At 33.2% G+C, this 20507-nt stretch overlaps 4 protein-coding genes across 11 annotated transcripts; 3 read left to right on the forward strand and 1 right to left on the reverse strand.

Moving 5' to 3' along the window:
- Positions 1-813: 813 nt before the first annotated feature.
- Positions 814-5182, forward strand: LOC107433837 (proteasome subunit beta type-3-A). Its single transcript, XM_016045199.4, has 7 exons — positions 814-971; positions 1092-1273; positions 1371-1478; positions 1585-1674; positions 1952-2036; positions 3665-3759; positions 4888-5182. The coding sequence occupies exons 1-7, from the start codon at positions 966-968 to the stop codon at positions 4934-4936; spliced, it is 615 nt and encodes a 204-aa protein (XP_015900685.2). The 5' UTR covers positions 814-965; the 3' UTR covers positions 4937-5182.
- Positions 5183-6228: 1046 nt separating this feature from the next.
- LOC107418998 (protein LSD1-like) lies at positions 6229-11530 on the forward strand. 3 transcript variants are annotated; one of them, XM_016027719.4, is made up of 8 exons: positions 6229-6492; positions 6625-6698; positions 7738-7867; positions 8731-8841; positions 9888-10000; positions 10829-10909; positions 11015-11068; positions 11220-11530. In XM_016027719.4, the coding sequence occupies exons 3-8, from the start codon at positions 7756-7758 to the stop codon at positions 11259-11261; spliced, it is 513 nt and encodes a 170-aa protein (XP_015883205.2). In that variant the 5' UTR covers positions 6229-6492; positions 6625-6698; positions 7738-7755; the 3' UTR covers positions 11262-11530. The 3 variants fall into 3 exon arrangements, with proteins under 3 accessions (XP_015883205.2, XP_048330958.2, XP_015883198.2); XM_016027712.4 differs by having other exon boundaries at positions 6232-6492; positions 7754-7867; XM_048475001.2 differs by lacking the exon at positions 6625-6698 and having other exon boundaries at positions 7754-7867.
- Positions 11531-12684: 1154 nt separating this feature from the next.
- LOC107433860 (outer envelope membrane protein 7) lies at positions 12685-13227 on the reverse strand. Its single transcript, XM_016045231.4, has one exon. The coding sequence runs from the start codon at positions 13103-13105 to the stop codon at positions 12890-12892; it is 216 nt and encodes a 71-aa protein (XP_015900717.1). The 5' UTR covers positions 13106-13227; the 3' UTR covers positions 12685-12889.
- On the forward strand, positions 13133-20372 carry LOC107433859 (1-acyl-sn-glycerol-3-phosphate acyltransferase BAT2, chloroplastic). Of its 6 annotated transcripts, none has more exons than XM_060816484.1 (9): positions 13314-13555; positions 13647-13693; positions 15832-16022; positions 16229-16301; positions 17294-17488; positions 17579-17985; positions 18148-18249; positions 18960-19267; positions 19999-20372. In XM_060816484.1, exons 3-8 carry the CDS (start codon positions 15840-15842, stop codon positions 19173-19175), a joined length of 1176 nt encoding a protein of 391 aa, XP_060672467.1. In that variant the 5' UTR covers positions 13314-13555; positions 13647-13693; positions 15832-15839; the 3' UTR covers positions 19176-19267; positions 19999-20372. The 6 variants fall into 6 exon arrangements, with proteins under 6 accessions (XP_024922979.3, XP_024922980.3, XP_024922984.3 ...); XM_048474955.2 differs by lacking the exon at positions 13647-13693 and adding an exon at positions 15291-15343; XM_025067211.3 differs by lacking the exons at positions 13314-13555; positions 13647-13693 and adding an exon at positions 13133-13265.
- Positions 20373-20507: the final 135 nt, after the last annotated feature.

Below are 20507 nucleotides of genomic sequence, written 5' to 3' on the forward strand. Positions count from 1 at the left end.
GGAATTTACTACTTATAAAATGTAACTAAAGAGTTTGCATTATTTGTTGACTGTAAATTTAATAATTAAATCAATATTGTGCAATAAAACTAAGGAATTATCATTGAGAGCTTCCATTAAAAAAGTTGTACTCAGAAAAATATAGCAAGTATGCATTTTTGCCCATAGCAATGGAGATAGAATCCAAGCAAACAAGGCTAGAATTTTTTAGAAAAGAAGGGCCAACAATTGGGAATGAGAGGCAGACTAATTTTTTCAGAAAAGAAGGGCCAACAATTGGAAATGAGAGGACCACATGCAACTTATACATGACTAAGAGCAATAAAACGTTAATTAATCAAATATTTAACAATTATTTTATAAGATTTATATCTTTTATTTGATTTTACAAATTTTTTAAATTGTTTAATTTATGTTGTACATAATTGTTAATGGTTACACTAATAATGTAGTTTTAACCATTACATACAAAAAATATATCATTTATAATCGAACACTCAACAATTATTTTATAAGATTCATATGTTTTATTTATATTTTTTAAATTTATAAATTATTTTTAAATACATTATACATAATTATAACGGTTACATGATGAATCGTGTAACCTTCACATGCAAGCAGTTGTTTTAACCACCCCCCCCCCCCCCCAAAAAAAAAGTTTGAAACCCTAGAAAACACAAAACAACCATTTCAAAATCTGAAAGGACAAAATGGAAGAAGAAAAGGATATTTTGGTAAATTAATATAGAGTTCATTTCCCTTCGTATACGAGACAACAAACCCAGCCCAAACCCAACCCAAGAGACCCAATTATAAAAAAGCCCATTCCATCACCATTAAAGCTGAAAGAAAAAGAGAAAAGAAAGAGTAAAAATTTGGGAGAGCTGGATTGAGCTCCAAGCCATCGTCTTTCACAGTTTAGTCTTTGTCTTCAAAATCTCCAGTCGAAAAAACTTGTAACGATGTCGGTACGTACTGCATTTTTCGAGCGATAAATTCATGTATACATAGTATATAGTATTTGATTTTGCTGTAATTTGTTTCTTTTGGGGTTAATTTTTTTTTCTTATTTTTTTATTTTTTGGCAGATCTTTGAGTATAATGGAAGTGCCCTAATTGCTATGGTGGGGAAGAACTGCTTCGCCATTGCCAGCGATCGGAGGCTTGGAGTTCAGCTCCAGACAGTGGCCACCGACTTTCAGAGGATTTACAAAATCCACGATAAGCTTTTGATCGGCCTTTCTGGTCTCGCCACTGATGCTCAGACTTTGTACGAATTTTTTTTTTTTTTTTCCCCTGAATTGATTGAAATTTTTAATTGTTGTGGGAAATAATTGGGTTTGGATTTTGGTTTTGTTTGGGTTCAGGTATCAAAGACTGGTGTTTAGGCACAAGCTGTATCAGCTTCGAGAAGAGAGGGATATGAGGCCCGAGACTTTTGCAAGCCTTGTCTCAGCTATTCTTTACGAGAAGAGGTTTTCCAGATTAATTTTTTGTACTAAAATTAATTTCTTTTTAGGAATGTTTTGATGAAAAAAATGTGAGCCTTGATTGAAAAATTGTTCGTTTTTGATGGTTTAGGTTCGGGCCGTACTTCTGTCAGCCTGTAATTGCTGGATTGAGTGATGAGGACAAGCCATTCATTTGTACAATGGATTCAATTGGAGCAAAGTAAGTTGATCTTATTAACTTCTTTTTTTATTTTATTTTATTTTTTATTATTGTCATAAGCGAAATATAGTAAATTTTGTTCTTCTATTCTCCTCAAACACTTGTTGTCTGCCATAGCCAGGTAATATCAGTTTGTTACATATTAGATATAGTGCCCAACTGTGAATGGAGCTTTCTGTGGAATATGATGAAAATATTCTCACTTTCAGTCTTTTTATAGCTAAGCCTATTTGGTTTCTGTATTGATATGATCTATTTGATCTGTGTATGCACACAGGGAATTGGCGAAAGATTTTGTGGTAGCTGGCACTGCATCAGAGTCTCTTTACGGTGCTTGTGAGGCAATGTTCAAGCCTGATATGGTTTGTCATTCGACTTTAATTACTTTTGTTATAGGCATTCCAAATTTATTACTTAATTGGTTTTATGTGTATTGTTTGACATTTTCTAGTTTCTGAAATCTTAGCTATGCTAGTGCAACTATATAATGAACTTTGAAGACTGTGCTTTACTACGTTAACAATTAAAAACTCATACTTGATCTTGAAATTTTAGATATTAGAGAAGTGCATATTTGTTATAAATGACACATTTAAGTTTGTTTGGCCATATATAGCCTTGCATATGAGGTTGGTATCCTTAGTTGGTAATGGTTTGTGGATTGTATTTTATAAGAATACAATATATAAACTTTTTAACACCATGTCATGCAAATATATGGTTATAGGTAGAATAATAAAACGTTTAATCTGTAATATTACCCTCTCTTGTTCAAATATAAGAGAATTAAGAGTGACCTCCTTTCAAATGATAAAGTAATTTGTATCTGAACAACATAAAAACAGTATTCTTTCCCGCTTGTTACACCTATGGTTTGCTTCCACTGCTCAAACCTCACACCGACCCACCTGACTTCCAAATCCACTTCTTAAACTATAGCCATTACAACCCCATTACTGCTTGCCTAGCATTCTACCTACATATAAGATTGGTCATCTAATCAAGTAGAACATCAATAATATAAATAATCTTTGAGTATGTCAAGCAACCATCGAAGCCAGTAACTGAAGTTCATCTACAAAGTTCACTGTTTCCATAGGTGGAAGTCTCTTTTCCATGGGTGGAAGTCAAGAGTTTGCAGCTCCCAACCCCAAGATTTTAAAATAAAAATAAAGAATAGAATCTGCAATCATATTCCAAACAAAATTTATATGGATTTATTGTTAACAAAAATTGAATTGATTCAATTTCTACCAACAATGTTGTTTTGCCCTCTTTCTGTTTACCTATATCTGTTGGTGAAGATTGGAACATATAAGTTTTAATTTTGTGATTTTTCCCTTAAAATTAGGCTCACAAATCACAGGTATCAAGTTTATTTATAAACTTTTGATTATATTTAAATCTTAAATGTTAACCATTTAGATAAATTAGCATTTTAGCTTAGCAATTTTATGGAATTTGTTTAAAGGAAATCTGATTGATTGCCAAGTAATCCATTGGCTGGCTAATTTTAAAATAGATTGTAAAGTTTTTCGCTTACTTCCAAAAAAGGATTTTTTGAGGGTTGATGGAGAGAGAGAGAGCATGCAGAGTAGAAAATTCAACTTGTTTTGTTTCTTTCCTAGCTGTGCCCTTGTTATTGTCATGGCTAGCTTAAGTTTTAGGAGGTAATACGGTGCTTGGGGTGGTAAACTTGTGTCATCCCTTTCTTGTCCCCTACGTTCAGGAGTGGATGGGTGGAAGGCGTTTTTTTTTTTTTTTTTTAAAATTATTATCACAGTTTGAGTGTTACATAAACAAAGCTAAAGAGAAACAAAGTGAGCTAAAATTGTCATGCAAATTTTGGGGCTTAATTTGTTTTTGAAGTTACCACTTGCTATTTGGTTAAAAATCATTGTGCTGGTAATGCTGTTACAGAAAATCTTTTGTTCATTATCATACTACTAGGAAAAATTGCATCAACTTTTATTCTCTAATTGTCATGCAGGAACCAGAAGAATTATTTGAGACTGTTTCCCAAGCACTGCTATCATCAGTTGATCGAGATTGTTTGAGTGGATGGGGAGGCCATGTCTATGTTGTGTAAGCTCTTAAAAACTTCATTCGTCATTGTTGCTAATTAATATGTTTATTCTACGAGCATTATATGTAAAAATAAATGGAAAGCCTGAAACTTTTTTGGTTTTCATACTGCTTAGTTCACCAGTAAGTATTTTTTTCCCTATTGATTGCTGAAAAGACTGACAGCGAGCAAGGAAAAAAAAAAAAAAAAAAAAGAAGAAAGAAGAATATATATATATATATATATATAATGGGAAACAAACAGAAAGCAAAAGAATCTTTTTAAATTGTTAGTTTTCTTTTTCCATTTCTATATTAGCTTAATCGGCAGCTAGTTTTCTTTTGTCCCCTGCTGGCAATGGTATTTGATTTGGCCTATCCCAGCAAAAACCTTGAAGAGGAAATAGAAAAAGGGCAATATAGTTGATATAACTTCAAAGCTTTAATATAGAAATTGATTCATGTATTATATGTCGCTGGATTGTTTAGCACAAGTCTTGAAGCTGCTTTATATTCCTTGAAAAGTAGTAGATGCTTGAAATATGGTTCTCCAAGCATAATTTAAAAATTGGAGGAAGAGAAATAACAAGCTGGGTGGTGGCTGATGTGTTGCCTCATGCTTCTTTCAGCTGCTGCAAAGCTGCGTAAAAAATAAATGAATTGAAATTTAATAATAGCTAGTTCTATATTGAAATGTTTACAATTCCCAAATTTCCATGAAGTTATTTTAATTTCTTGGCAAGGAAAAGGATTAAGGAAATTCTTGATCTGTGACATCTATCCTGACATAAAACTCTCCTTGAGGATTTGGGAAGCAGCTTTGTCTGGACAAACCAATTTTCTATTTCCTTATGTTCATGATGTGTGTGTTTTTATTTACATTTTTTTTATTATATATATATATATATATATACACACACCACGACCGTCTTCCTTTTCTTCTATCTTCGTTGTTATTTTTCATCACAACAATGAGTTCATGTCAATAGCTTTGTTTCTGGGTATTGATGCATTTTTTTTCCTATATGGATGTAATTAGCAGTGTGCTCACTATTTTTGCATGCAAAAATTTTGAGGTTGAATTCCCCTATCCCAAGATCCAAGAAAAAAAGTTGCATGATACTTATCTGTTTGTTCATTTCGCTGCAGAACACCCACTGAAGTGAAAGAGAGGATCTTGAAAGGAAGAATGGATTGATACTTTGCTGCCGTGACCCCAGTGCCCTTGATTACGTGATGGTGAAATTTTAATGTATTGTACCGATAAATTCTTAAAGATTGTTTAGCCATAATTTATTTATTTTTATTTTTTTTTTTGGTTAAGGAAAATTTATTGGAATTAAGACATGCTTTTGAGTTTGCAAATCAGTATGCTGTTATATCCTTCTTCCTTGAAAGCATACGTGTTCCTGAATTGATTGGCTGCAGTTTAGCGTTTGTTTCATGTATGTTGCATTTTTAGCTGGACTGCCGGCATTGCCCGGCCACTGATTTGAGTTTTGACACCTCGAGAAATGGAGAAAACCTCTATGTGGTGGTGACACCCAATCGATGAAACCAGGGTTTGCTTTGTGACCTGGCCGGTCTATCAAAGCAAATCTATGCTAACGTTGAAAAAGAAAAGAAAACCATTTTTGTTACATGAAATAATGTAACAAACATAGATGGTTTGTTACATGCATTCTTTGTATTAAGGATAAGGTGTTCTTTGCATCTGAACTTTATATCAAAGAAATGTTAAAAATCTTTAAACTAAGTATCTACCATATCAACCTTTTCAATTTGCCTTTAACATATACCAGCCGTACGATTAGCATTTAATATAAAAGGATCAGACCAATATTATAAGAGATCGTGCTTATTCAATCTCAATTTTGGATCAATTATGGTTTTGTATATGCATATATGTATTAATTTTTACAATTAATTACCTTTTTGGGAAAAAGAAATTTCTTCAATTCCTCTCTTCCGTTTTTTTTTTTTTTTTTTAAAATCTTTTGTCTTAGTTCCTCTTTGATTTATTCATCTAAATTATATTTTCCCTTGTCGGATCTCAATTTATATGTATCTAATTTTTAATTACTACATCCACTTTTCTCTCTCTCTTTTGTTTTTTTGTTTTTTTATTTTTGGGTATATTCATGCTTTGTTTAAATACTTTGATTAAATAAATAATAATAATAATATTTAATCTATCATCAAGTTCAATTATTAGTAATAATTTCATTTTATTCCTATTAATTGCATACGACACTTTGACAAATCTATCCAAGTGATGATAAATATTAATATTTTTTTATTAAATAAATAATAGTATTTATCTATCAATTAAGGTCAATCATTAGTAAAAATTTCATTTTATTCCTATTAATAGCATACGGCTCTGAGAAAAATTATACATTTTGATATTTAAAATTTGAAATAGGACAGTGTGATTGGCAAATAATTGATGATACTATAATAAAATAAAGAGAAATTTGAGATTAGATTTTTCTCTTGTGGAAATATTTGAAAAAAAGAAAAACTTTTTTTTTAAGAAGAAAAAGAAAAAAGAAATGAAAACTAATAAGTTGGTTTGAAAATTGACCGACCCACCTCCGTGTTTGTCTCGGAGGCATCAAATCCATACGCAAAGTCAAAATAAATCAATAAATCAATAAAAGGAAACAAATCGGAATGTGTTGAGAAATCGGTCTGAAATTTCCGTTTGAAACAGCAGCATCCATGCACATCCATTTTTTGCCACTCTTTCTGGTAATTTTTTTTATAAATATATTATTTTTAATTTTATTCTATTTATTTTAACAACCCTCTTTCATCGATGTTTGATGCTTTGCTTGCCTCATATTTATTCAATTGTCTCTTTTCGTTTTCTTCTTTTCACAGCGATTCGATTTCATTAAATACAAATCTCCATTTACCCCTGCGGCTTCTCTACCACCAATTTTGAACGAAACCAGGTTTTTTTTTTTTTTTTTGGCTTCAATTATTTTTTGTGGGTTTGATTTGGGTGAAAAAAAAAAAAATGTACAATTTCATATCTTTTCTGTTGGATATGGATTTTTGAAAGCCTTTCTTGATTTTGATCTTTTTTGTTTTTTTGTTTTTTGTTTTTTTTTTGAGCTTGAATATATTTGAATTGGGTACTTATGTATAACGAAGGATCATGGGAGGTTCTGTTTAGGTGACCTTGGGTCGGTTATGGAACCCAAAAATTTTTCTTTTCCTTCCTCTTCTGAAGAGGACTGTGGATTTATTAGCATTATGATCAAATTCTTCATGAACAATTGTGTGGTTGTTTGGGGTTAGTGTTGCTTAGCTATAACACTAGGCAAGCGAAGCTATGAACAATTGTAGATAATTTGTGTTGTGTTCCAACCGGGTTGTTCGCGTTTTTCAATTTTTTTATATGACTTGATTCTAAAATTTCATGTTCCAATATATTTATTGTGCAAAATTAAGGGTAATTATGCTAACTGCTCCTTAGCTTTGTGGGTTTTTTTGGTTTTTTTGTTGTCTATCTTATGTACTTTGAAGTTTTCCCCTGTTCTTTGGGTTCATTATTTTTCTCTACATTGAGAAATAGTGTCTTTATATACCTTTAGTGGTTATGGTCTTTATTTAAAGGAGTTTAACATTCTTAACATTTTAAGAAATACTTTATCTTAATGTTGAAATTTTGTTTGACTTTGTTTCTAACTTTTTTAGTGGTTCCTTTCTTATATTTATTCTATCATGTATCTAACGAGGCCTAGTTTGATCCACTTTATCTCCTTAACTGTTGAATATGCCTTTTTTTAATATGCCTTTATCTCCTTAACTAGGCCTAGTTTGATCCACTTTACTTATTTTTAAAATATGGTTTCTGTACGGCGTGGATTGTACAGCTATTTGCAGTGCATTGGTTAAAAGATTTTAATAATTACAGATGTGTGTGGCTATAATTTATTGCTATAATCTTCAATTAAGTCTCTTGGTAACAATCTTCATTATGTGTAGTCTTTTGACATCGCAGCTATGCAGAGCCAGCTTGTGTGTAGTGGGTGTAGGAGCGTCCTTCTTTATCCTAGGGGAGCATCTAATGTTTGCTGTGCGTTATGTAATTCTGTTACCTCAGTCCCAACTCCTGGTATGTTTCTTTTCCGTTCTCTTATCTAAATGGAAAATCTGGAAGCATCAATATCTCGAGCACGTACTCTGTCTTTGTGTTTGTTAATTGTTAAGTGGATGAAAGCTTGATAGTTTGAAAAGATTCAGCTTATGCATGAAACCAAATATTAAGGTTCTATTGTCAAAGGTTCCTTTAGATACTGAATCAATGTTACTATTTTGTAATAGACAATTGAAAATGCATTGCAATCTTCTTCACAACAACTTGTTAAATCATGAATTGCACCATCTTATCATTTTGATAAAAGCAAGCATCATAAATGTTCTCTCTTCTCGGTTGTATGTGTTTTGGCCATTATTATATTGATAAAATTGAAGTGATTTTGATTAAAATTGCTTTTAGGATAAAATTTGGAGAGCTCCTTTCTCTCTCTCTCTCTTCCTTCCTCCCCTCCAATGATTTAGCTTCTGGTTGTTTGATAAGTAGCACCAGCACTGTTCGTCCACCCTTTTGCCTTTAGTTGTAGATTGGAAGATGATGTAGGCAGAAAGCATAGAAGTTTTCCAGTTCTCCCGAACTGTGGTTTCTGTTTCTTCACTTTGTTTTACTTGAAACTTATATGAAATTGAACCAGTCAAATAAGAACAAGCTGGTCATGAGAGGAAAATGCTCATTCTAGCTATAAACTTATCTTTGTAGGTGTCAAATAGAATATACTTTATGTAGCTTTTGACATGTATGTAAGACAAGATATCAAGCAAGCAGGGTTTTATGGGACCAGACACTAGCAGTGCTGTTATTTGGTATCAAACATAATATAAAGATTCAGTGGAGTTATGGGGTTTTCTTAAGTAGGAGATTGTATTGTAATCCATCTGCAGGGACAGAAATGGCTCAACTTATATGTGGAGGCTGCAGAACATTGTTAATGTATACACGTAGGGCTACAAGTGTGAGATGCTCTTGCTGTCAGTCAGTGAACCATGTACCAGGTACAATTTATTTTCCTGTCTTAAGAAGTGAAATGTTTATTAATTAGGTCATCAGTTGTGCAAACTGAGTTTTAAGTTTCCATAGTGGTTTGATACCTGCTCATAATCTGCATAATAACAAATGGTGGAGAGGCTTGATCTTTTTCAAATTAAAGAAGTTTAGTGTTGAGATCAACTTTGCAACGATATTGATGATGAATTTTTGGTTGGATCATGTTCAAATTGTTCCTCATTTATTTATCATTTATTTCTTGGACGTGCTGTTTCATATGCTACATGTCATTTGCCTGAGCCATTGCATATGGTGGAGAAAATATATGATCCTTGATGTGTCCGCATATCCAACCTGTCTGCTTCATACTGTTTGAAGCTAGAAAAGCTTTTTGTTTCTCCATTGTGATGAGAATGCATGAAGTGTATATGTTTCTTTACGCCATAGTATAGGGAAGGTTTCCTTCTTCCGTAACTTAAAGCAATACTTCTCCCTTTGTTCCTTATCAATATACTTTCATGCAATCATGCTTACATGCATAAATGTGTGCCTGGATCCAGACTTATAGCTGTTGTAACAATTTAAGAATTGATTACATGGATTTATGCATTTTCTTAAGGTAGTGGGTGCCAGCTGCCATTGGCATTTTGGTGTTTATCATTTTTGAAGCATGTGAATTTTTCACCTCTCGCTTTTTATTTACTGACTGGGCTGGAGCTGGTAGTGTGGTGACATCTTGAAAACCACTTTTGTTGCTCCATCTGATGGTGAATAATGTCATATGTGTATTTCTTACTCTTCTTTACTGTTCATTCTGAAACTAGGACGTTTTACATTTAATAGTTTTGTTTTGTCACATAACCTTTTAGATAATTGTTGTCAACCAGCAATATGCTTTTGATTGAATATTTCTTTGTGTTTATGATTTGCAATGACGTGCCTATACTGCATCTATAGATCTTGATGCATCTTTGTAATGTTGTATATGTTTATATGTTCCTCTCCATATTTACTAACATACCTGACATACCTTTTTCTGTTGCAACTTAAAAAGCATCCAATCAGGTATCTCACATCAATTGCGGGAACTGTCGAACAACTCTCATGTATCCATATGGAGCTCCATCAGTCAAATGTGCAGTGTGTCACTATGTTACTAATACTGGTGTAAGTATATATTTGAAGTTATTCAATCTTTGTTAAATCAATGTATGTTAATTCTTAGAGTATTTGCCAAAAGTTGTTGCTTTGATTTCAATTGCCCTATTTTATATTGAACACCTTTTCTGTTCATTATGGAGTTCACATTTTTCAAGAGTCTGAAGTTAGAAAACTAAGTAGGTTCACATGTCTGAAGAGGTGGTTTAGATACATGCATGAATGGACATAAATCTCAGTTTTTTCTCTTTTTTTTTTTTTTTTTTTTTTTTTTTTTTTTTTTGGGTTTTCTAATGAGGGAATGCTATGACTTTGCATGCTAATAATTGATGAAGTGGGTAAAAATTTATGTCATTCTTTAGTGCCTCGTTTTCTGTACAAATGAGGTTGCCATAATCATGTGATTCAGCGTGCACCTGAGCTTCCGGATGAGATTTGTCTTTAATTGGTTATAAACTCACAACACCAAACCCATAAACCTTTATGTCTGGAATCTTCATTGTTATGCTTGCTAACCCATACTCTTGCTGAAACACCATAACCATCTTGTATAGACTTATTCACTTATCCTAGGTAAATAAGGATCAATTAAATTAAGGATCTTAGTGAAAACAACTGCAATCATTGTAGGGACTTGGGCGTAATAAAAATAAAGCATCAAAGCTTGATTGGATCATCTATAAGTGGACTATAAGATCATTTAGCTGTCAATTCCCCCCCTGTGGTCTTGTAAACACAGTAGTGCTTCTTTAACTTTTGTCATAGATACTTCTTACTGTCTATGGCAAGCTCTCTCTCTCTCTCTCTCTCTCTCTCATATTTTTGTAAATTTTACAGATTGCCAATTCTGGGGTTTCAATTCCAACGCACAGACCCACTGGGACAGCTAATTCTGGAATAATGCCTTCTAGTTCAGGGGTAAGTTTCATAAAGTTTTCTTCTATATTCCTAAATGGTTTTGGTGATATAGATCCATTAATAACTTTTTTCTTGTATTTTCTCCATCCCATGCCTCATTCTCAGAGCCAAACTATTGTGGTTGAGAACCCTATGACTGTTGATGAAAGTGGAAAATTGGTTAGTTAGTTTGCTTATCTCCTCCTAATATGTTTTTGTTAATTTTTTATTTTATTTTTATTTATTTATTTTTTCGATTTTCCCTTCTCAAAACAGTCCTAATTTCATGTGAGCAAACTGGAAATTTCTAATAAGATTTTAAATTTTGCAGGTGAGCAATGTTGTTGTTGGTGTCACAACAGAAAAGAGATAACTCCAATCACAAATTGAGATTTATTGTTGTTATTAGTGATGTTTGGCAAGGAGCAATTATTACACTTGATATATACATAGGGAAATTGGCTGTGTATATTTTGTGAGAAATTGTCTTGTTTAGCATTCGTTATAGAAACGATTTCCAATTTGAGGTTTTAAAGGAACTTTTGTTGGGATGTTGTATTATCACACTGGAGTACATGTAACTGCAATGAATAATACTAGGGTTACCAAATTTATTCATCGAATTTCAGAAATTATTTTTCATGTTTCTACTAAAAGAATCAGCACTTACTGCTCATCATATTTTGCGGCATATACATATATTAAACATGATTTTCAGGTTGATTTAAGAACCAAGTTTTGATTGCATACCTAAATTTCTTAAAAAATGCTTGGTAAATGAGAAAGAAAAAAAGCGAAAAGATTAAATTCTGATAACAGATTATGAGAACAGAGACTATGAATTGTATGACTTAAAGTGGGAAAAAAAAAAAAAAATGAGTGAGGTTGATGATTATACCCACGCCCAAGACACACTTCATACTCACATAATTATTACCATTAACATCAATCCAAAACAAAATTGTTTTTTATTATATTAAAATTAGTAATGGCAACGGATGGGATGAAATCAGTTTTTAAAATTTTATTCCGGGAGAATTTTCTATCCTGTCTTTACGATTTTTTCAGTTTCCTTATAGATGGGGGCGTGGACGGGGATTCTTCAATCGGGACGGGATGGGATTTTTTTTTTTTTTTTTATCATTCATATAATTTTTTTTAAATAATTTATATAATTTTTTTTTATAAATAAAATGACTAAAATGTAATAAAAATACAACAAAATATATCAATATCGACAATCAAAGTTGAGAATTTAGGGTTGGAGCATGTAAGAAAAAAAAAATGATATTTTACATAAATAGAACTAGAAAAAACTAATAAATAAATAAATATATATATTGAACTGGGTTTGGGTTTTATTTTTTTGCCCTGAGTCCGTTCCGTAATTTCGATTTTTCGGAGAAAAATTATCCTGTTAGGGCCGGTGCACCATGACGATCGGGTCATGCAGACAAATTGTCATTCCTAATTAAAATCAAATGCAAAACAAAATGGGAACTCTATAAGTATCTCATTTAACCCTAAATACCCCGTTAGAAGTATGTGGTCTGCATATTGGGGTTTAGTGATATTAAAATCATTTTAAAAGAGTCTCAAATGTATAAATTATTAAAAAGCAATAGATAATAACCACCCACAAATTAAAAACCCAATAAAGAAATAAAATGATAACTTACAAAATTGATGGTCGACAATTAAATGCTGATTGGAATATTGAACAAACGCAAACAATAAAAAAATAAAAAATAAAAAATAAATCCAAAAAATAAGAACGAAAAGCTCTTCCAACAACATCTACAAAATAAAACCAAATTTAAATCAAATCCATCCTTTCAAACAATCCGTCAAACACATAGTCTGCATGTCAAATTAGCACAATGTTTCACAGCAAAAGTTCATTAGAAGCCGAAAAAAAAAAAGTTCAATAACAAAGTTCTATTATAATCCAAAATTTCCACCACCACCACTACTAAGTAACGAAAGCCTTCCGATTCTACCTCAATCGTCACCGGTCTTCTCATCGGCAGTTGAAGACTTCCCAGCAGCAGCAGAGTCATCAACGACATCGTCAGGGTCGCGATCCGGGTCGGACTTGTCCAAGGCGGATCGGGCCTTATCGAGAAGAGGCTTGAAAGCCAACTCAATCGCCATCCAACCAAACGCTAAGGCTCCGAACACCACCATGGCTTGCTTGGTTGCCGAGGTTTTCCCCATCTTTCTTTCTTGCTTGCTTGACAAGTTTCTTCTTCTTTCTCTTCCTCTTCTTTTTCCTTTCCCGCTAAGCCAAAAATGGGGTTTTCCGCAATTGACCCACTCGTGTGGAGTCGATTTACAGGGTTAGGGAAGCACGTGCGACCACGTGAATACCGTGTAGGTACTGATTTGGAACTTTCAGTCTGATTTGTAATTATTCGTATATATGGCAATCTATAATTGGCTATGTGTACCAACTCAAATTTTCCATTGCGGTACATGAAAAATATTCTTTTCTCATATAGAACTTGGAATTAGAAATTAAAAAAAAAAAAAAAAAAGTAAAAATAGAATAGCCGCTTTTGCTACCTTTTTCTTTGTCTATCTTCCTTTGCTTCGAGATCATAAACAAGAACAACCTCGAGATGGGTTGCCTCTCGATCTCATCTGCTCTCTCTTGACTACAAACAGGTATTCCAACCAAAACCCAATCATTAGTTTTTCTTGCAATCCAGTTTTGGTTGAGAACACTGGATAATCTCTGGGCAGCTCCTTCTTGTAGCTATTGGCTGTTCTTTCATTCTGTCGTCGCTGTGCCCTCTCTCTGCAGTTGTATTCTTATACCCTTTTAGAAGTTAAAGCTGATTTTTGTTGTTACTTTAAGAATTCATTTTGTTTCTTTTTATCCTTAGAATGGTGTTGTTCTTTTTAGGCCTCCAGATTATGCATATGGGTTGCTTTTTTACTTGTTCATTTTCTAAGTGAAGTTAGTGAAGTGATTGAAACAATATGATCTTGTAGTTATTTATATAGGTCTATTATGTCTTGCTGTTTTTGTATTGTTTATATTGTGTTATCTAACTGTTCTTGTTCTTGTTCTCATGGTGTATATCGTTTGATAAAATTACCAAGTGAACGCTCATTTTACTTTCTACTTGTCAATATTGTTAAGGTTGTATTTGAGTCCTAACATGGCCTGTATCTATTTTTAAGGTTTTGTTTGCTTTTGACTTCACTATCAGCTTTAGTTGACACTTCAGGCAGAATCAGAGAACTTTCATTTTTCTATTTATTTATTTATTTTTTTCATTCCACCCAATATTGCTTTATACAAACCGAAATTTGGAAATAAGAATAAGTAATGATAACCTTTTATTACACAGTTGCTTATTTGCAAAGTTTTAAAAAAACTATGTGTATATACTGAAATTAATAGGCGAAAATTATCTGTTTAAACCGTCTAGTAGACATAGTTTGAAAACAAAAAGACGAGGAGAGAAAGGCAAGGCTATAATTGTGTATAGAAACTATTAAAATGTGATTAGCTGACCTTTCTTTACTCCCTGTATGTACATGAAAAATTAAATTTCTTATATTGTCCCTGGTAATTTATCTTTTTCTAACTGGAGGAAAGTCTTTCTCTTCTAATTTGACACCCAATGGAGCCATGGTTCTGTCCTGTATGAATCTGTTTATTCTGAAGAGAGAATTTAGATGGAGAGGGGTTGGCTGAGATTGAGAGGGAGAGAACAGTGAGATTGAGCAGTATTCTGTTTGAAAGTCATTCATATAACTGTAGATAAAGAAAAAGTGTGAAGAGGAAGAGATAATGGGGAGGAGGAGGAGGAGGAGGAGGAGGAAGAGAGAGAGAGATACCATTTGCATGAGAAAGAGCAAGAGATGGAATGGAGAAAGAGAGAGAAGCAGCAATATGTAGGAGTATGGCATCCAAAACCTTTAATTAATCTGTTGCCTTTAAAAAGTCGAACGCATCTCAGCTTTGGATCCATCCAATGGTTCATAAGCCATCAAGAATTTATTCAAATCCGGTTGTTGCATGTCTGTTAAGGGAAGTTTTCGATGTTTGATGTTTAAATGAAAGAGAAGCTTTCAAGGTTTTGTAAATATACCTTTTGCTTCAAGCTGAGTAGCGGTGAAAATTTCTAATGGTTATGAAAGATATAAATGATCACATTTTTTTTTTTTTATGAGATTTTTATGTAAGAGAGTAAAGTGTAAGCAATTTTGGATTCTAAGAGAAATGATGAGAATCAGTATTATAATGTCTGCCTGTAGAAGGATTTTTGGTGTTTCTCTGCCCATCCTCAACATTAATGTTTGACATCATAACTTGTTAAGAGCAGAAATTTTTAAATAAGATATCCATTTCCTAATAATTGATTATGTAATTTATATATTTTGACAGGCTAGTTGGGGATGTATTTTATCACATGGTTCATGATCTACCAAAGTATTGAGGTTATTAATTCAGACTTGACCACCCATAAGCTCCTTGTGTCTGTAATGGACCAAAAAAGGAAAATAGTTAAGAGTTAGTTTGTAAAACTCTGTTATCTCTTAAACTCTTTATTGGCCACAGTGAAATGCTGGAACTTCCTTTTTCTTTTTCAGCAGTATACAAGTTTGTTACCATTTGGCTATGCCACTTTATATTTTATTTTCTTTAAATTTTGCTCCTGTAAGCTCTCTTCCTTGGTTTTTTGAGAACATCTTAATTGCAACTGTATGTTCACTTTGGAACAATGCTATCGGTTTAGGGTTTGGCTTGCTTAGATCTTGAAATTCATTTGCATTGTTGCTGCATTTAGAGGAAAGATAATGCAAAAGATTGCTGGATTAGGGACTTCAAAAGTAGACTTTTTCTGACTTATATTTTACTGCATTTTTTTAATTCCATCTTTAGTGTTACTAAACTCTTTAATTGCTCCTTTTTTCTTCAAAATTAGGTTCTGAGATGTCTGTTTCAAGAATGGAATATGGTTCTTGTAGTGCCTCATTTGGCGCTATCCCTTCGTTGTGTGGCAAGGGAATACTTTCAGCTCCCAGAATGGTGCCCCTCAATGTTTCTTTTACTACAAAATCTGATTCTCTCAAGCTTGATCTGCACTCTGGTCTGGGTTCACTTCATGCACTGCAGGTATGCCAAATTAAGTATATTTATGCTGGACAGACCCAACAAATAGCCTTTTATCCCTATACTCTTTGTGCCTTATGTCTGACAGATATTGTAATACAGTAATCTCATGTGTGCAACGATGAATGGTGTGACTTTTATTTAATACCATTTGTCAAAAAATTTCTGCTTTGGCTGTGTTGATTATGATTAGTTCGCATTTAATGCAGTTATTCGCTAGTAAGAAACTTTGCTTTGGCTGCTCTCCTTGTAAGAGACCCATTTTACGAAATTCAAATCATTGTAAGTAAAGGCAACCTTGGCATATCGTCCAACGCTAATTTGCTCATACCCAAATAAATGACATAATATGTTGACTTCTAATTACATGTATTCTTACCATGTTGTGCACGATATTGACTTTTGATGATGTGGAATTATAATTGTTAAGTGTCTACCTCATATTGTTGGGTCCACAGGCTGTTAGGACTGATGGTAATTTAATATGATATCATGGCCTGATTGTAAATGTAGTCTTCTGTTTGAATCCTGCTACCCCACGTTGTTTTAAATATAATCAATGTATGCTCTGTGTAGGGTCCATTTTTTGTTTGGTGGACAGCCTACAGATGACGGATAGTTTGACGTGTCTACTTGATATATACATTCCTAACTGCTAAAGTTTAGTATTGATGGTAACTTAACCATAATGTTACCCATATATCAATGTCACTAAAATTGTCATGTTTATCTTCTTCATCAATGGCAGTACCAACTTGGGTATGCTGATTTTCTCCCAGAACTTCAAATTCAACAACAAACTCCCTGGTTTTTAAGTTGTTTGCATTTTTTTAAGCATCAAATGATCCCTTTGGTATGTTAAAATTGCTTGATTGTTTCAATTAATTTTGCACTTGTTGCCATTAATTGAATCTATTACAAGTACCTTCAATTGTTTATGTAAAGGTGTCTACACTTAGAGATCCTAAAGTCTTAATACAAGGAAGACGCAAAACTAGAATGAGATAAATTTTTGTTAATGATGAAAGAAATCACACGATTTTATATGTTTGATCTGCTAGCAATGTGAGTAAAACCTGTGAACTTATATGGGACCATTTTTTATAATCTAGGTCTCAAAAATTACAATGAAATTTAGGTTGGGATTTTCATAGATCCTATAATCAGTAAATTATGTTGCATTATTACTGGTTGCCTCTATGTAGTATAATTTTTTACTTAGTCAAATAAGTGAATGTTTTATGGGTTAATATGTACTCTCTTTTTTGCTACAGCTTCTCCAAGAAGTTCCTTATGCATTCCAAGGAAGCATGGTGATGCATCAAGGTGCTACTGCAGTACGCAGTATAAGCTGAACAGACTGTATTCTGATGTAAAATTGCAAAGCCAGCATAATTTGTCTAGCCGTGTAGTTGTAAAGTCTGAACTTAATGGAAGTGGGACCTCTGATGCTGCCTACGCATTGGAAGGTTTCTCTAAACATCATTTTCCTGTTAGCATCTGTTCTATCTGCTGCTCATAACTTGTGTTTCCTTATTGTTGTTTTTTCCTAAATGCAGAACTTAATCTGGGCTCAAAAGTTAGGGGGATATGCTTTTATGCTGTAACTGCTTTTGTTGCCATTTTTTCGTTTGTGCTGATGCTGATAGCACATCCTTTTGTACTCTTGTTGGATCAATATCGAAGAAAAGCTCAACATTTTATTGCTAAAATTTGGGCAATTTTAACTGTTAGTCCATTTTTCAAGATCAAAGTTGAGGGATTGGAGAATTTGCCCCCGCCAGACACTCCAGCTGTATATGTATCTAACCACCAGAGCTTTCTAGATATATATACACTTCTCACTCTTGGAAGGCCCTTTAATTTCATCAGCAAGACTAGCATATTTCTTTTTCCTATCATTGGATGGGCCATGTTTCTGTTGGGTGTAATTCCTTTAAAGCGCATGGACAGTAGAAGCCAGTTGGTAATCCTTTTTTCTTTTCTTAATCATTATTGATGACAATATATTGTTTACTTTGTCTAGTAGATGACAACATGCCAAAATTCTGGCATTTAAATCATTTCCTTGTCATTCTCGTTATATGAAATTATGATATGTCTCTTTTTGAATTCTATTTTCGTGTAGGACTGTCTTAAGCGATGCATGGATCTGCTCAAGAAAGGGGCCTCTGTCTTTTTTTTCCCTGAGGGAACACGGAGTAAAGATGGAAAATTAGGTGCTTTCAAGGTGAGATATTTTGGATTGGTGCCATTAATCCAGACTGTATCCTGTGACACTAGGTTTGGTTGTTAAGAAATGAAACGAAGATCTTGTTATTTTATGTTACTAAGAACAAATAAAACTTAATTTTAAAGAGTACCACTTGAAAGAAATAATACCTGACTTGTGCTTTGTGATATTGCTGGTGGTCTTATTTATGTATTTGCATAGTTAAACAGTTTGCTTTTCTTCCCTTGACAATCTTCAGTTTGATTCACATTTAACCATTCAAAATCACTGAAATAGGTAAAATATAAATCACTAAAATGGCCAGATTCTATGGATGTTATAACTATTTTGGGAGGCAGTAATGCTAGAGGCACCAAATTCATTTACAAAACGAGGTGTCAAAATGATGTGTTAATATATTATTGGTTGAAAAAATAATATAACCTATATATGGATAAATTACGGAGACAAACTAATAAAATATTGCCACATCATTTGGTAAACAATTTGTGGTCTCTCTAGCATTATTGTTTTGAAGGACTTGTTAACAATCAGAACAAGCTGTAGTTTTTCTGACCAGTTTTTCTCCATTCTGTTTTTTTCTCCAACACCGGTTCCCAAACAAAGAAATAGAAAAAAGAACTGAACAAGTGAGGGTAGTGTGCAATGCTTGACGAGGGTTTGGAGCATTCAGTAAAGTATTGATTTCTCTTGCTATTTATTTGTAGAAAGGTGCCTTCAGTGTTGCGGCAAAAATCAAAGTGCCAGTGGTCCCTATTACTCTTATAGGAACTGGAAAACTCATGCCTGCAGGAATGGAGGGTATCCTAAATTTGGGATCTGTTAAAGTTGTTATCCATAAGCCCATAGAAGGAAGTGATCCAGATGTGTTAGGCAATGAAACTAAAACCATAATAGCAGATGCGCTCAATCATGAAGGCTGAGATACCTCCCACCCCTTGTTTTAAGTGGCCTGTTAGGGGTGATACTTCAATACTCAACATTTTTATGTGCTCAGAGAAACAAAACCAGAGAGGTACACTTCATTTTCATGTTGCCTTTATGTGTTTCTATTTGTCCTTACATGGAAAAATTAATAATGTCAATCTGAAATCAACTGGGTATGTATTTTGTCATTAGTCATGTTGCCACTTGGTGTAGGCTTGTATGTAGCTTTTGTTACAGAATAAGTGCATGATATCTGTGGAAGAATGGATAGATCTATATTCAAATATTCCTTGTTCTTATGTAAAACTTTGGACTAGACTTAACTTTTAAGTTGATGGTGAAGCATGCTGGTTATGGATTTATGTCTTAACCAAGTGACATAGACAAAGATATCAACTTCAGCAGTGTCCGTTTGGGAAGTGTGACTGTTTCTTATTAATGGCTTTCATTTCTGAAGGAGACAAAAATAAAATGCAAATTACCAATAGATTAGTTTTACTGTATTAGGAAGATGACACTATTAAAGCTGTGTGGGTAATGAATATACTGTCTAATCTTTTTATCTTATTTGCTGATACTTGTTTTGTTTGTTGGATCTAAATTTGTTTGTGGCTCGATTTGCAAGTGGTTTTCGATTTTTATTTTTTGGATAACATTGTGCCGGATGGACTTCACTTCTTTCCTTTATTGTGAACAATAATATTGCTATTAATGCACTTTTCGCCTTAGTAAACTGTTTCTTTGGAAAACTTTTCTCATCAGTTTAATTAAATATGTTGCTATTTGTTTATTTTCTTCCTCTTCCTCATTTCAAATTAGGAATAGCTCAAACAAGGCACTAACAAATTTTGGCTGTACTGGCTACTTCGGTGCCTTTCAAGTGGGGTAATTCTGTGTTCTATCTACAAAGGTTCGAGATACATCTCACAAATTCGGAGGCTTTTTCTGCAATACCAATGGTTAGGAATTCAACTGATTAGTTTTGTCCCTGGACCTTGACACCAATTGGCCTTTTCACTCTCATTCTAAATGTTTACTGGTGGTTTGTATTGCTTAAAAAGAAATTTTTGTGCCTTGCTGGAATTTTGTTTCCTTCTTTGTACAGTACTGTACTGAACAAGGCTTATTCGACTAAAACTCAAGAGTTAGTAAAATTTGAATGTGTCAATTCAAAGAAAGTATTGAGTTTACAATGCCTTATTTACTTAGTTTTAGAAGAATTAGTTTTGATGAATTGAAATAGATTCTGTGCTTTCCTTTCTTCCTCTTTCTCCAACCAAATAAGAAGTTGATATAATTTCACTAAGATCTGTTTTATTTTCACTTTT

This window comes from Ziziphus jujuba, chromosome 1 (assembly GCF_031755915.1).
Source record: "Ziziphus jujuba cultivar Dongzao chromosome 1, ASM3175591v1".
Lineage (NCBI taxonomy): Eukaryota > Viridiplantae > Streptophyta > Magnoliopsida > Rosales > Rhamnaceae > Ziziphus > Ziziphus jujuba.